This window comes from Oncorhynchus gorbuscha, linkage group LG09 (assembly GCF_021184085.1).
Source record: "Oncorhynchus gorbuscha isolate QuinsamMale2020 ecotype Even-year linkage group LG09, OgorEven_v1.0, whole genome shotgun sequence".
NCBI lineage: Eukaryota > Metazoa > Chordata > Actinopteri > Salmoniformes > Salmonidae > Oncorhynchus > Oncorhynchus gorbuscha.
The window spans coordinates 61,304,746-61,320,470 of record NC_060181.1 but is presented as its reverse complement, the minus strand read 5'-3'; the positions used below and the strand labels follow the sequence as shown (position 1 = coordinate 61,320,470).

At 44.8% G+C, this 15,725-nt stretch overlaps 1 protein-coding gene across 8 annotated transcripts in view; it reads right to left on the bottom strand.

The window, feature by feature from the left end:
• Positions 1–15,725, bottom strand: part of LOC124043890 (oxysterol-binding protein-related protein 6-like) — an 81,091-nt gene that overhangs the window by 3,961 nt on the left and 61,405 nt on the right. For 3 of the 8 annotated variants that reach the window (XM_046362991.1, XM_046362993.1, XM_046362992.1), the window contains exons 6-20: positions 14,560–14,808; positions 13,753–13,894; positions 12,647–12,750; positions 11,440–11,532; positions 9,282–9,462; positions 7,633–7,766; positions 6,482–6,589; positions 5,822–5,953; positions 4,621–4,708; positions 3,949–4,202; positions 3,003–3,140; positions 1,713–1,776; positions 1,537–1,615; positions 564–708; positions 190–334 (exon numbers count right to left, since the gene is read on the bottom strand). In XM_046362991.1, coding sequence (XP_046218947.1) covers positions 190–334; positions 564–708; positions 1,537–1,615; positions 1,713–1,776; positions 3,003–3,140; positions 3,949–4,202; positions 4,621–4,708; positions 5,822–5,953; positions 6,482–6,589; positions 7,633–7,766; positions 9,282–9,462; positions 11,440–11,532; positions 12,647–12,750; positions 13,753–13,894; positions 14,560–14,808 — 2,056 coding nt within the window. The remainder of the gene's footprint in view (positions 1–189; positions 335–563; positions 709–1,536; positions 1,616–1,712; positions 1,777–3,002; positions 3,141–3,948; positions 4,203–4,620; positions 4,709–5,821; positions 5,954–6,481; positions 6,590–7,632; positions 7,767–9,281; positions 9,463–11,439; positions 11,533–12,646; positions 12,751–13,752; positions 13,895–14,559; positions 14,809–15,725) is intronic. The other 5 variants (XM_046362994.1, XM_046362995.1, XM_046362996.1 and 2 more) reach the window with 5 other exon arrangements.

Sequence of the window (15,725 nt, the reverse complement as noted above, 5' to 3'; positions counted from 1 at the left end):
GTTTCAAGTCCTTTTTTTGTCGTTGAATTGTCAACACTTTCTTTGCTCCCATATTATGGTCTCATGTACTAGTAGCATATATTCTAATATAATGCTGTATCTTCTTAATAAAAGGAGATATCAATTTTTTTATTTTTTTAAAGCAGTTCAAAGCATTCTGTTTAGCAACAGTATGATTAACGTGGTCACCTGTCCTCCAGATGCATTTGGCAGAGGGCGGGACTCCACAGTAAAGGCCCTCATGCCATTTTCCGAACAGCCGATGCACTACCTTCCCCTCTTGGTCCATCACGATCCCTTGAACCTCATTGACATTAGAACTCCAGTAATTTCCCTGCAAATCAAATGGTAACAGTAACATTGTGACCGCAAGATAAATAGCATTCATCCCCCACCTGAAAGGTAACAAGTAGACAAGAATTGCAATTCCAAATAAAAGAGACAGCCATGGTAATGGGGTCAACGCTTTCACGGGGATGGTCGTTTCTCAGCACATAATTGCCTTTGGACCTCATAGTGTTTGTACTGGGTCATATCCACAGCGGAGTTCATCGGTGTCTTACCTTGACGAAAGTGAGTTTGCAGATACAGGCACTGCTTTTGGTGTTCCTAATGGTGATCTCCCCGTAGTGTTCGATCCACCTTCTGCCGCTTAGGATGTTGTGCACGCAGGTGGTGACCTTGTTCCACTCATAGTGGTCCCCAAAGCTGAACGACACAATAGCGATTAGCGTGAAAAGGTTGAAACACTCCCAGGATATCTACAGTAATCACAGACAAGGATAGTTATTAAGTCGGTCTGTGTCTTTGAGATGCTTACTGGGCAACATAATCACAAGTCTCACGAACAAAACAGCGGGGGCTTGTGGGTACCTGTGCAATCTCATTTTCGGTCGAGGCAGAGACGCTTGCAATCTCCTATAATCTATGTGCTTATTCAGCAGCAGCACCCCCCCCCCCACCTCCCTTCCTGCTCCTCTGCCTTTCTGATTCATTTCTCACAGGATAGAGCACAGCCCATCTCACTCCTCCCTAACCCAGTCAGGGGAACTTCAGTAGGGAGTACAGTAGGTCCTTAAAGCTTCCCAGGACCCAGCATAGAGCCCACTCCACAGGGTGAAGTGATGGCTGTGGCAAGGGGAGGCTGGCAGAGGCCTGATGGCTCTAGGTAGGTAAGGACACTGTTATGGAGTTATTTAGGTGGCTCCTATAGCGAATGACAGTGGGGACCAAACTGGGCCGGTGGAGACATTTAGTTTGGCCCGCCAGAAGGTCCATCCCAAAGAAACATCTAAAGGATGTTAAACAGAGAGGGACTGTGTGTGTGTGTGTGTGTGTGTGTGTGTGTGTGTGTGTGTGTGTGTGTGTGTGTGTGTGTGTGTGTGTGTGTGTGTGTGTGTGTGTGTGTGTGTGTGTGTGTGTGTGTGTGTGTGTGTGTGTGTGTGTGTGTGTGTGTGTGTGTGTGTGTGTGTGTGTGTGTGTGTGTGTGTGTGTGTGTGTGTGTTTAGCTGAAGAATAGGGCCAAAGATGGATTACCTTGGTAGCATAACATTGACTATGCCAATGGGGAGGATTTCCATGGATTTCCCCCAGAATTTGTTTTTCCATCTGACATCTGAGAAGAAAATTGGCAGAATTAGAAAAAAGGAAACAGTGACCCCATTGAGGAACTGCACAACGTGTGTGACACTGTAATTCAACAGATAACCTACCTTGCCAGAAGGTGAACTTGTTGGAATCAGCGTGACAAGCTGAGATTGGTGGATGGTGGCTCACCTTCAAGAGATAATCAAACGTCACACTTCTTATCACTGGCAATATTGCTAGATTGTTGCCTCGTAGAGGAATTTATTTTAGGTCAAGATACAAGAAGGTGAGTCCTTATATTGTGACCATCATGCAGACTGGGTACCTGGTAACAGCTGACACCAGCACTTTGGCTAAGTGCAGACTAGGTTCAGTCAGACCACGGGGAAACAAATAGAGTTACCGTCATACCTTCAAAGGCACTGTTAGCCGACTGGGGGACACAGTCTTTGTTTAAGCACGCCGAAAGCCACCAAACCTGACAGGTCTGTCAGTCTGCAGCACAGTTCAATACAATACTGCAGCTCATGTTACTATTAAATTGATCTTACAGACTCCAGTACATGAGAGAACTGGCACATTTGACCTAGTCTTGGAAAACCCAGACCTAGGGAACATTGTGGGACCCGTCTTGTCTTTCTAGTGTGTGTGTGTGGGGGGGTTAAAACAAATATTTAAACCAAGTGTACAAAACATTAAGAACACCTGCTCTTTCCATGACATATATATATATATATATATATATATATGTGAATCAAGGTGAAAGCTATGATCCCTTATTGATGTCACTTGTTAAATCCACTTCAATTAGTGTAGATGAAGGGGAGGAGGCAGGTTAAAGAAGGCTTTTTAAGCCTTGAGACAATTGATACATGGATTGTGTATGTGTGCCATTCAGAGGGTGAGCGGGCAAGACAAAATATTTAAGTGCCTTTGAACTGGGTCTGGTAGTAGGTACAAGGCGTTTGTGTCTGGTTTGTGTCAAGAACTGCAACGCTGCTGGGTTTTTCCACACTCAACACTTTCCTTTGTGTCTCAAGAATGGTCCACCACCTAAAGGACATGCAGCTAACTTGATACAACTTTGGGAAGCATTGGAGTCAACATGGGCCAGCATCCCTGTGGAACGCTTTCGACAACTTGTAGAGTCCATGCCCCAATGAATTGAGGCTGATCTGATGGCAAAAAGGGGTACAACTCAATATTATATATATATATATTTTATAAGATTTTTTTCTCAATAAGTAGGCCGTACAGTAGGGTGTACAGTACGCGATAGATCATAAAAAAAAAAAAGCTAGACAGGATTACCGACACATTATGTAAAAGGATAAACTGATCCCATATCTACTACTGAGACGCTTGATACATACGGCCCCGCGCAACTCTGTAATGAATGTGTTCTGAGTGCCTACCTGCTCAGCGATAAAACACATGCCCTTGTCCTCACGGATACATTCATACGTCTCTCCCAGTAAAGGGTTGAATGGCTTGCTTCCCGCTCTGTAGTACGTGGAGGAGTATCCTGAGATGACGAACGCTGCCATAATGGCCTGTAGCAGAGAAACGGCAACACAATCAACGCTAACAACGCAAAACATACACAACGCTTTCCATCAATACTGCCGGTGGCGTTACACTGAAACAGAAGTTCTCCTTGTTTGATAAAAGTGACGAACTAATCATTTGTGCCTAAAATAATACATGAATAAATGATCTAAATGCCATTTAAACCCCTGGTACATACTGGTATTACAACCTCCCAGTAAAATATCATTATTGTCATACTTGTCTTGCAAGTGCAACGTTAGTATTCACACACCGTCCTGTTATGGTAACAAAGACAGGAGAATGACAGATGTGAGATTGAACAAGGTCGACAGCTGCAGCGGAGCGTGATGTCTCTGGAAGAGGCCAGGGCTGTTGTTCAGACTGTTTACTCTGGGCATGGCACTGCCAACGCCACGCCAGCGCACATGCCATGGACTGGACTCACCCAGTATGGGCTAGTGATGGTAGAGACCGGGAATGTATATAGTTGCTTGTGCTGATGAACTCCCATCTTAACCTGAAGAGGTTTTCCGTCATCTAATGAGCCTCTCCGGTATGTCTTCTGGGGTCTGTTAGCTGGTTTAGTGGGTCACATCATCACTAAGAGTTCCAGTAATGTAAGATTAGGTCATACCTTGTGGTGGTAGAGAATGCAGAGTTATACTTGTGGCTTTTCTAAGTGCATCCATACAGTTCTAGGACTCAGAGAGGTGAGCATTTGGGCCGTACCATGCACTGGTTCTCAGAGGGGTGAGCATTTCAGTTGTACCACGCGTTGGTACTCAGAGGGGTGGGTGTTTGGGGCCGTACCATGCGTTCGTAGGGGTCCTCCGTATCGGCAGCTCTGTCCAATAGCTCAGTGTACTCCAGCTCCTCACACATGTGCTGCAGGGTGTTGAGGGGCTCGTTGAGTTCCACGGGCATGGACACCTTGGACAGGTCCTTCCCTATGTTGTTCCTCAGGATGTTCCACAGGTTGATGTTGCTGCAGTCCGGCGAGGGGGCGGGGAGGGACGGGCGCCGCCCGTTACGGAAGGCACTTCCAGCCAGGTCTCCGTTCAGCACTGAAAAAAAAATAGGAAAGTACAATACTGTCACGAAGCATCCTGGAGGACTCACGACCGTCTGAACCAGGCGTCGTCAAATCCTAGTCCTTGCATTTCATAATAGCCACAGGTAGTTCATGACTGAAACATAGTCAAAGGATGAATGGCTAGAATAGAAGATAGAGTGCCTGTGCAGAGGAGAGGGAGGCCCTGCTTCACTTTCCCCTGACAGCTTTCATAAACCCTGAGTGCTGCTCTTGGCACACTGTGAGCCCTGCAAGGTCAATCTCTGCCTCACTGATAAATGACCTGGCCATCGCAGTGGGAGAGGGGGGAGGTGATGGTGGTGGTGGGGGCAGGGGGTTCACCACCACCTCTATTACATTAGCCCCCCTGCTCTAATGGAAGGAGAGGCCGCCGCAGAGGGGGGACCTACTTTGTCTGGAGACGTTATCGGTCACGCTGGCATTGTCCTCTGAAATGTTATCGCTCACATCGCTGACGTATGACTCATCGTCTGAGGCCTAGAGGGAGCGGGGGACAAAAGAGCCACTGAGTCAGTACAGTACACGCACCCAGAGAGCCTAGTCAATAACACACACACACACACACACACACACACACACACACACACACACACACACACACACACACACACACACACACACACACACACACACACACACACACACACACACACACACACACACACACACACACACACACACACACACACACACACACACACACACAGAGAGTGACATGGACACACACACTACAGTTTGCCAGTGGCTAGCAAACTGCAGTCAGCGCTGGCTTTCTCTCTTTCGCTCTGCAGTAATCAAAAGATGAGACACTGCAGCATTTCCATGCACTTTATATATAGTAACATACAAGGAACTCATTGACGGTGCCAGAGAACAGCAGATTGTGGCTGGCAGTAATGGCCTCTATTGCAGTACAGTCAGCTGCTGGAAGAGCTTTTTTGGCCAACAGCATTCTGCTGGTTTGAATAGGGCCTGGCACCTGAGGCAGAGGATTTGGCCTTAGACTAGTGATGGGATATCCTTGGTGAGTAATCCTTCAGTGGGACTCTAGCTAGCAGCACTGGATTTGCATACCTGGGGAGCAGCAAGCCAGTCCTGCTGGCTTTTATGAGGCCATATTGACTGGGGCTTGGTATTCATGGCAGTGAGTGAGAAAGGCCATCTTTGTGGCTTAGGAACGGACACAAACCATCAGTCTAGAGGATGAACCATGTCAAATCCATAAAGAAGGGCTTATCATTGAAAACCTGGAGGTGGGAAATCACAGGGGACGGTGGCATGAGAAATGCCGCCGCGCTTTAGGACATGACTGGACCCAGTTGAAGGATTTAAGCAGCAGGATAATATTTTCTGTATTGGTAATAGAATGGAGACTGGAGAGCCCCCCTCCAGTGTGGCTTTGTTTGACTTTCCGTTGTGTTATCTCTGTCCCTCACACTCTTCTCGTGAATCGCTGATGAACTCCAGCTCCACTCGGCCATGCTTTATCTGAGCTCCCAGCTCTTTGACATGTTTTCACCCTCCCCCTTCCTCTTCAATCTGCTCCCCGTGGTCCTGCTGCAATCCCCCCTCCCAACGCCCCACTCTCACCTCGTTCTCCGACGAGCTGGCAGACAGAAGCACTTCCTGGGCGTCGAAGAACTCGGACACAGACTCAGACATGGACAGCCTGCTCTCATTGGACGTCTGTTGTGTCAGAGGGATTCCCATCTGCTCACCAGCCTGCAAGAAAAGAAACAGTGAAACACAACTAACTTATTTGAAGTTAATTGGGAGAGGGAAATGACAGAACTGCAATGTGTAACGGGGGTCTTTATTCATCCTATATTCTCTGAAAGGACTGAGGTCACAATGATTTCTGATTAGTCATTTTCCCATTTACCTTGACGTCAGGGTCAGCATAACTTAATGATCAGTAAGCTCACCTGCCAAGATATACTGGAAGCACCATCCTTCTTTAAGAACAGGAATCAATAGTGTAATTGGCAAATGCAGTAAGCAGAGATTCCACAATGTTTTCCAGTTAACTAAGGCTACACGGCCAGCTCTATAATGCCTGTGTATCACCACAGAGGTGGAAGAACAGCATACAAGATCACGCTATTCTCCCTGACCTCACCTGGCAGCTATCGGATGCCTGCTGTAAGCACATTCAGCACTGCCATGGCAGGTTTTCTGCAAGTCGGGGGACATTGGTTTTGGGGAATAGAAAAACTTCAGACAAGTTTATCTAGTTGAAGATGTAGCTACCTCGTCAGAACTGGGAATGATGTTCACACTGACTGTTTGTTCAGACAGGACCGACTCAGAGTGGATGCGGCCCAGTCGGGTTTTAAGCTCGGCGTTTTGGGACAGGGCCTGAAAGAAATAATGATCCATCACTAATCTGTCAGCTAGATGGGAAAATACAGAGTGGAATAGAGAACTAAAAAGATAACCATTAAAACTGGATCTATGTCGTGCAGCTCTACATTCATTAACACAGACAAATCGGAGGCTTATACTGTATGTACTGGCACACTATGGACATATTTTGTGACAATGATTATAATGTCATGTTATACAGTTATAATGTCACCTATAGTTCGACAGATTTTTACTGCTGCAGTTATTTTCTGTATTGGTCTAAACTGTAATATCTCCAATCAAACCTACCTAACAGGTCCCTAAGGAGAGTATAGTACATCAGCTACCCTGACTACCCTTAGCTGCAAAGGGCATGTTAAGTTGACATCCCGACAACCCTCTCTGTAGCCATACCATTACTCTACACACACGCCATGGCCTGATACCCTTGACCTGCACTATTACGAAAACTCCCAATTAAGAACCAAAACAGTAGATAAACGGTTGACACATTTCGCAATTTTTTAAAAATAATTGACATGTCAACACAGAGCGCACTCCAATTAAATCATTGGCAAACCCAAAAGGAGTCAACTTAATGGACTTGAGACGCACGGTTAATATTACTTTCCAATGATTTGGAAGAAAAGATAACAGAGGTTGTTTAACTAAGCCGTCCTCTTTTTCCACGTCTCCACGTTTCACCTCTCAGAAAGAGATGAAAGCGATTGCAATGAATCAACAACGGCTGCTCTGCTTTCCACGATGAGTTATTAGCGCAGTCTCACTATGTGACAATGTAAAAATGGATCCATTCTCATAGAAACAGAAAACAAAAGCAGCGTGTCTAGTAAAACAAAAGCCATATCATTCTTTCAAAACACCTCATCTCTCCATCCATTGCATGAACAAAATATGTGCTGCACTGAATATTTGAAGGGACGCAGTGAATTCTGACAAAAACAACAAAATGAACAATTTATAATGACAGTTCCCAGTGCAGGGGAATTCTGGGTACTGTAGTACATTTCTTATAGAACACCTACATGTCTCACCTGTGACAGAGACTTCCTGAGGGTGATGAGCTGGACAGACTGCCCTGATGACTGACCCTGGTCTGATAAAACCGTTTTGATCTTCTCCTTCTCTATGGCCACTGTGTTGAACGCAGACTTTAGCAGAGAGTGGACTGCAAAGAAAAGAACCAGAAATCCCTTTTAAACACACCCTCTAGTTACAACTCTACGGTATCACTTTCTCTTTATTTTAGTGCTATGGTCTAGTGTGAAGCCACGTGAAGTGTAAATACATCTGTTGGTTGGTGTCAAATGTATTCCAATAGTCTAAAACAGGGTTTCTTAAACTGTTTCAGTCTATGACCCAAATTAGGATTTCTGTGTTTTCCTGGGACCCAAGCTTATGAAAATATGCAACTATTTGTAAATATGGGTACATTCCATTGCCCTTATGCCTAAAACAAATGCAATATAGACTAAAACAAATGCAATATAGACAAAAACAAATAACAATTAAATACCCATATGATTATGAATGTTTATTGTTCCCCATTAAAAACACACTGCTTCCTGCTGTAGATGAGCAACCCAGACCCTTGTGAGTGTTTGCCAAAAAAAAAGCATCTTGCTTCAATCAGTTTATTCCAGTTCAGAATAAAAATGATGACTTACATTTTAACTGCAACAGTTCCAATCTAGACTTGTTTTCAACCATTTCTACAGTAATATGTACAGGAGGCCCGATCATTCTTAGGGTTGCACTATCAGTAGCTAGCCGGCTTGCTTTGGCTAACGGCAACTAACTAGCCATTAGCTGTGTAGAAGGTGATTGTTTGAAAGAAACTCACATCGGCTACTGTGAGATATTATTTCTGCTTATCATCAACACCTGTAATAAAATGACAACAATGCGTTGCTAGCTGACGTCCACTGCCCTGACTTTCCAAGGGGCCCCTGGGTTTACCGTCATGCTGTTTGGTCAGGACGTGTTGTTTTGTAAATTTGTTCGTTTTGAGACACTCATAACCAAGCACTTCCCCGCACAAAAAACATGGTGGGAGCTCCTAGTTATTTCTCAAAGTTTGTATCAAACCAAGAGAGAGAAACTCATTGCTGTATTCGCGTTTCGTGACGACTGAGTTCAGTCAGAACTTGTGGCTAGCGTGAGAGTCCATTGGATGACAGAGGTGCGTCGGAATGCGGAGCCAGTGGCTCACAGCGCATCGTCTGCTGCTGAACGACAGCAGCAGACGATGTGTGGGTCGCCGAGGGATCGTCACGAAAACTGCAGAGAAAAAATAACCACAAAGCACATCTCCCTCCCACTCGCGCAGTGGCCAAACTGTGCAGACACAGCTGCTAAGCAGAGAGCGCAGTTGCACTTGGCCAAATCAATGAGTCACTCATGAAATAATGATACATTTACTCTGACACGTCGCGACCCACCATTAACAGGTCCAAAGTGGGTTGCGACCCATACATTAACAGGTCCAAAGTGGGTCGCGACCCATACATTAACAGGTCCAAAGTGGGTCGCGACCCATACATTAACTGGTCCAAAGTGGGTCGCGACCCATACTTATAGACAGTCTGGTCTAACATCACCTTTCTATTCAGTGCAGCAGCCTGTATGTGTGTCTGTTGTCGGTCTGTCTGTCGGTGTATGTGTGTGTGTGTGTGTGTGTCACCTTTCTGAGCGATGAGGCAGAAGTCCTCCTGCAGTTTGATGTAGTCACCTCCACACTCTATGTTGTCAGGGGCCAGGCGAGAGGCAGGGGTCTGGATGTCCACCAGCTCAGCACTCAGGTTGGGGTTTGAGGAGTGGAGGCGAACTGGAGACATGCTGGCACTCACAGGGAGAGACGGGACCTGAGAGGGAGGAGGGAAGTGGGGCACTGTAAGTACCACCTGGAAGACGTACAGTGCCCTCAGAAAGTATTCAGACCCCTTTACTTTCCCCACATTTCGTTGTGTTACAGTCGGAATAAAAAATGGATTACACTGAGATTGTGTCACTCATCTATACACAATACCACATAATGTCCAAGTGGTTTGTAGACTTTTCTTTTTTAATTAATAAAAGATTAAAAGATGAAATATCTCGAGTCAATAAGTATTCAACCCCTTTGTTATTCAAGCCTAAATACGTTCAGGAGTAACAATGTGCTTAAAAAGTCACATAATAAGTTACATGGACCCATTTCGTGTTCAATAATAGTGATTAACGTGATTCTAGAATAACTACCCCCATCTCTGTACCCCACACATAGAATTATCTGTAAGGTCCCTCAACCAAGTAGTGCATTTCAAGCACAGATTCAACCACAAAGACCAGGGAAGTTTTTCAATGCCTGGCAAAGACGGGCACCGATTGGCAGATCAAAAAGCAGATGATTAATATCCCTTTTGAGCATATTGAAGTTATTATGGTGAAGTTGGATGGTGTGTCAATACACCCTGTCAATACAAAGATACAGGCGTCCTTCCTAACTCAGTTGCCAGAGAGGAAGGAAACTCCTCATGGATTTCACCATGAGGCCAATGGTGATATTAAAAACAGTTACAAAGGTTAATGGTTGTGATATGAGAAAACTGATCAACAACATTGTAGTTACTCCACAATATTAACCTAAATGACAGAGTGAAAAGAAGCCTGTACAGAATAACAAATATTCCAAAAGATGCATCCTGTTTGGAACAAGTCACTAAAGAAATACTGCAAAAAATGTGCCAAATAAAAAAAATTGTCCTGAAAACAAAGCGTTATGTTTGGGGCAAATCCAACACAACACATCACTGAGTACCACTCTTCATATTTTTAACCATGGTGGTGGCTACATCAAGTTATGTGTAATGCTTGTCATTGTCAAGGACTAGGGAGTCTTTTAGGATAAAAAGAAATGGAATACAGCTACAAGCATAGGGAGAATCCCAGAGGAAAACCTGGTTGTCTGCTTTCCAACAGACACTGTAAGACAAATGCACCTTTCAGCAGGACAACAACCTAAAACACAAGGCCAGATTGGTGAGAATTGTTTTTATTTCATCCATTTTGAATTCAGACTGTAACACAACAAAATGTGGAATAAGTCAACGGGTACGAATACTTTCTGAAGGCCCTGTAGGTGGTGGGAATGTGGGCCAAGTTATGTGTCTACAGAAAGGACTGAATGGGTCCAGATTAAGCTCAAGTTCTGGCTCGTTATATAACACCCTTCTGCTGTCTCTTCAGCTAAATATTTGAGCACACAGACTGATAGTAAATAATAGATAGATACGCACACTTGTATGTTTGTTTACATCCCTCTATAAATCACACCAAGTCTGCCAAGTCATTGGAGACAGTGAAGCACAGTTGAATCAGAGGCTTTGTTCCAACCAATGTTCTTTTCATGTTCCTCAGCTATAAATAAACCATAAAACAAGGAAAAAACCTTTCCCCTTGTTTCTCCTGGACTGATGACTCACTCGTTCATCAACACTACGTATCCCAGAGGGCCGCTGGTGAGGAAACGGTTGGTTCTGGGCTACATAATCTACCAGAACACCCGTAGTGATAAGAACTCAGTATCATGAAGGAAAAGGCATTTAAACGGCCTGTTGTTGCAAATCAGCCATTGGAACAGTTAAAAAAAACGGAGTGTTATATGAATTCAAAGCATGACTAGCCTTTTCCCAAAGCAGTAGAGAGTGTTAAAAGTAAATAGAGGAATTTAGTCAATATAAGAAAAAAGCAGACGGCTGCACAATGAGGGCGTTCGGACACAGAAAGACAATTCCAAAGAGCTATGTGTGTGCGTGAGACAGAAAAAGAGAGAGACTGGATATCTAAGAAACAAGAGGTACCTGAAGCTGCAATTTTGCATCTTTGCCGACACTTTTTGTTCTCCATCTTCTGTTCATGCGCTTGTCTTTCTTTGACATGTCTACACAATTGCTCTACATAACAAACACGGATCAGAATATGTGAGAGGTGGTTAATAAGACAAGCAAAGGTTGCATCATCACTAAGAGAGAAGCAATGATGGCAGATAACATAGGAGCAATGATGCCAGATAACATAGGAGCAATGATGCCAGATAACATAGGGGCAATGATGCCAGATAACATAGGAGCAATGATGCCAGATAACATAGCAGCAATGATGCCGGATAACATAGGAGCAATGATGCCAGATAACATGATGCCAGAAAGCGTAGCAGCAATGACAGTTAACCCACACATTGTTTTTTTGTTGTTGTTTTTTTTAACCCCTTTTTCTCCCCAATTTCGTGGTATCCAATTGTTTTAGTAGCTACTATCTTGTCTCATCGCTACAACTCCCGTACGGCTCCGGAGAGACGAAGGTTGAAAGTCATGCGTCCTCCGATACACAACCCAACCACTGCTTCTTAACACAGCGCGCATCCAACCCGGAAGCCAGCCGCACCAATGTGTCGGAGGAAACACTGTGCACCTGGCAACCTTGGTTAGCGCTCACTGCGCCCGGCCCGCCACAGGAGTCGCTGGTGCGCGATGAGACAAGGATTCCCCTACCGGCCAAGCCCTCCCTAACCCGGATGACGCTAGGCCAGTTGTGCGTCGGTTACGACAGAGCCTGGGCGCGAACCCAGAGTCTCTGGTGGCGCAGCGCCCTTAACCACTGCGCCACCCGGTAGGCAACCCACATATTGTTAGCTATGAAATTGAGGATGGGATCGTCTCCACACAATTGAGTACATTTTTTTTTTATCTTAATGAAAAATTCTTTCTCTTAATGAAATGTAACAATTCAAAGCAAATGGCAAACATTCAAATGTTGATGTATGCTCTTAATCAAATGCAATTTGTTATACATCGAATGGAAAGCAACAATGAATTATGTGAGACTAAACGGATTGGGCCTCACACAGCCTGACCATGAGGCCCAGAGATACACACCTCCATCCATTAGAGTAACAGCCCCCCCCCCCCCACTCAGACACTGCTGTGCTAAGATTAAACTCTCCCTACTGCTTGCTATGTGCGTGTGTCTCTGTGTGTGTGTGTGTCTGTCTGTGTGTGTGTGTGTTACCTGCATGTCAGTGAAATTAGGAGCCGACTGGGTCCTCTGTAAGATCTCCAGGCTCTGCAGTAACTTGCTCAGCTCTATCAGACTGGACTGACAGCGGGCGAGCTCTGGGAAGAAGCAACACAAGGCAATGTGTCACACACTGGAAGACCACGTCTGACACAACGTGACTCATCATTTTTTCCACCACTACTGTGTTTAACAAATGAGAGAACCATTATGGAAAAACAAATATCCTCATTAGTTTAAGTAACAAAGTGGAATAATATGACAGGCAGTTGCTACTAGGGTTGCAAAAGGTAGCGGTAATTTACCGGAATCTTCAGTCATTTTGGTAATTAACAGCAAGTCTATGGCAATCTATCGTAACTTTTGTCATTTATACTTGAATAACTTTTTTTTTCTCCAATTAATATACAGTATTAGTATTGTCTGAGTTTCTAGTCGATTGACCATATGGTTCAAGAGAAAACAGTCAAATAATCTAATCAACAATGGCATTATTTTCAATTACTACGGCAACCCGTCCAATTATTGACTTTTTACACAACATAGACAACAAATACATATTGACATAGTAAAATAAATAATAGTGTAAAAGACAAATAAGGATATTTAACGCTGAAACCCTTATATGAAACACTAAATGGTGTTCATTAAGTTGATGGTTAATATTTTTACAGTTTTACAGCTTTGATATTCTCTTTTTTTATTTGAAAATCTGAATTCTTTCATACATTTGACATGTTTGTAAAGCCAGAGAGGGGGCCAGAGATAATTAGACGCCTGTGATAATGTGAACTACCCAAAAGGGCCACTAGACATATTGTGATAGATTACATAAAATCCTTGAAAGATCCCAAAATTCTGGTAGTTTACTGGTAAACTTTGAAAGTTTCCAGTAATATACCCTCTTTTTGCCACCCTAGTTGCTACTATCAGGAGCCATTGTACATCAGACATGGGCATGAGGAGAATATCCCATCATATGAATAATACTGTAAATCTTTCAACGTTGGCAGGGAAAGGGAAATATATTGCTGATCCTTATCATCCCGATATAATAGATGGATGTTTCACAGCAGTGATGGTGGGAAGAGAGCACTTACCCTCTGTACACTTGTCCATCTCCTCCGACTCCTGAAGCCATGCGGCCACTTTGCTCTGTCCGTTACTGTAGGAGGCCGGCAGGCTGCTGCTGCTAGGGACTGGGGGGGACTGCCATGATGGAAGGGTGGTGGGTTTGGGCTGCTGGAGGGGCAGGGATAGAGACACATGGGGGTTGGGTTTAGTAAACACACCTTAGACATACAGTATGTATACCTTCTGAATAACACACACCAGATGTGAGAGAAACATGAGCGTTTCCTGCTTTCCGAGTCACATTCTAACAGAATTCATGCCTTCTAAAAGAAATTCTAAAGAGAAATCATTCTTTCTAAGAGAAATGAGAATAGAATTATTGCTTTCTAAGAGAAATTAGTATAGTAACTGTGAAACAAAGGACAGGAGATATAGCATGTCCAAATCACCAAAGATTTCCTACTCAGAACAGTAAAGATTTTCTGCATCCTCACCACTTCAAAGCCACAGATCTTTATTGACTCACGTCCTGTGAGAGTGCTGATCAGTAAGAGCCCGTAGCGCGCAGGCCGAGACCCAGACCCAGCTGCTCTGAATACAGGTTTGTTTGATGAGTCCTAATAACCTGAGTCTGCCAGAGACTCTCCCCTCCCTGGGGGATTCAGTGCCATTAGTCTTATAATTAGCTCGGTAACCGAGCAGGGTTGTTAGAACCCCCGTCACAAATGAAAATGTTGAGTGGCTGTATATTGAAACGCTAACAGCGTCGTATGAGGGCCACTACCACCATGTAAACCCAACCTGAGTCAGACAGACGTAAAAGTTCAGCTTACCACAGCAGAGAACAACTGTGCCGAGGTAACCGCCAGGGAAGAGAGGCCCACCTTTACGTCATGTTGTCCCGCAATGGGGGTGGGGGCTGGCTGAGGGTGGGGGTGTGGGATGGGGGACTCGGTGGTGGCAGGGGGAGGGAACGTCCTTATGGTGGCGTCTCGGGGGGAGCGGACAATCTCGTTCTGCCGGTAGAGACGGTGGTGGCGCAGCTTGACCACCCAGGAGTCAAAGATGTCTGGAGACTTGACCTGGGAAGAGAGAAGAGAAGAGGGGAAAGGAATAGAAGAGACGTGAGAAGGAGAGAAAGGAATAGAAGAGACGTGAGAAGGAGGGGAAAGGAATAGAAGAGACGTGAGAAGGAGGGGAAAGGAATGTGAGAAGGAGAGGAAAGGAATAGAAGAGACGTGAGAAGGAGGGGAAAGGAATAGAAGAGACGTGAGAAGGAGAGGAAAGGGCATAGTCTTTGAATAATGCAAATGTAGAGTGATGCCACAGTAAATCCAATCTAATGTTATTTGTCACATGCTTCGTAAACAACAGGTGTTGACCAACAGTGAAATGCTTATGTAGGCTACTCTACCTAGACTACATGACCAAAAGTATGTGGACACCCACTCGTTGAATATTTCATTACAGAATCATGGCCATTAATATGGAGTTGGTCCCCCCCCTTTGCTGCTATAACAGCCTACACTCTTCTGGGAAGGCGTTCCACTTGATGTTGGAACATTGCTGCAGGGAATTGCTTCCATTCAGTCACAAGAGCATTAGTGAGGACGGGCACTGATGTTGGGCGATTAGGCCTGGCTCGCAGTCTGCGTTTCAATTCATCCCCAAGGAGTTCGATGGGGTTGAGGTCAGGGCTCTGTGCAGTCAAGTTCTTCCACACCGATCTCGACAAACCATTTGTGTATGAACCTCACTTTGTGTACGTACGGGGGCATTGTCATGCTGAAACAAGAAAGGGCCTTTCCCAAACTGCTGGATGCACAGAATCGTCTAGAATGTCATTGTATGGTGTAGCGTTAACATTTCCCTTCACTGGAACTAAGGGGCCTAGCCGAATCATGAAAAACAGTCCCAAACATCTCCTCCACCAAACTTTACCGCTGGCACTCTGCATTTGGACAGGTAGCGTTCTTCTGGCCTCCGCCAAAACCAGATT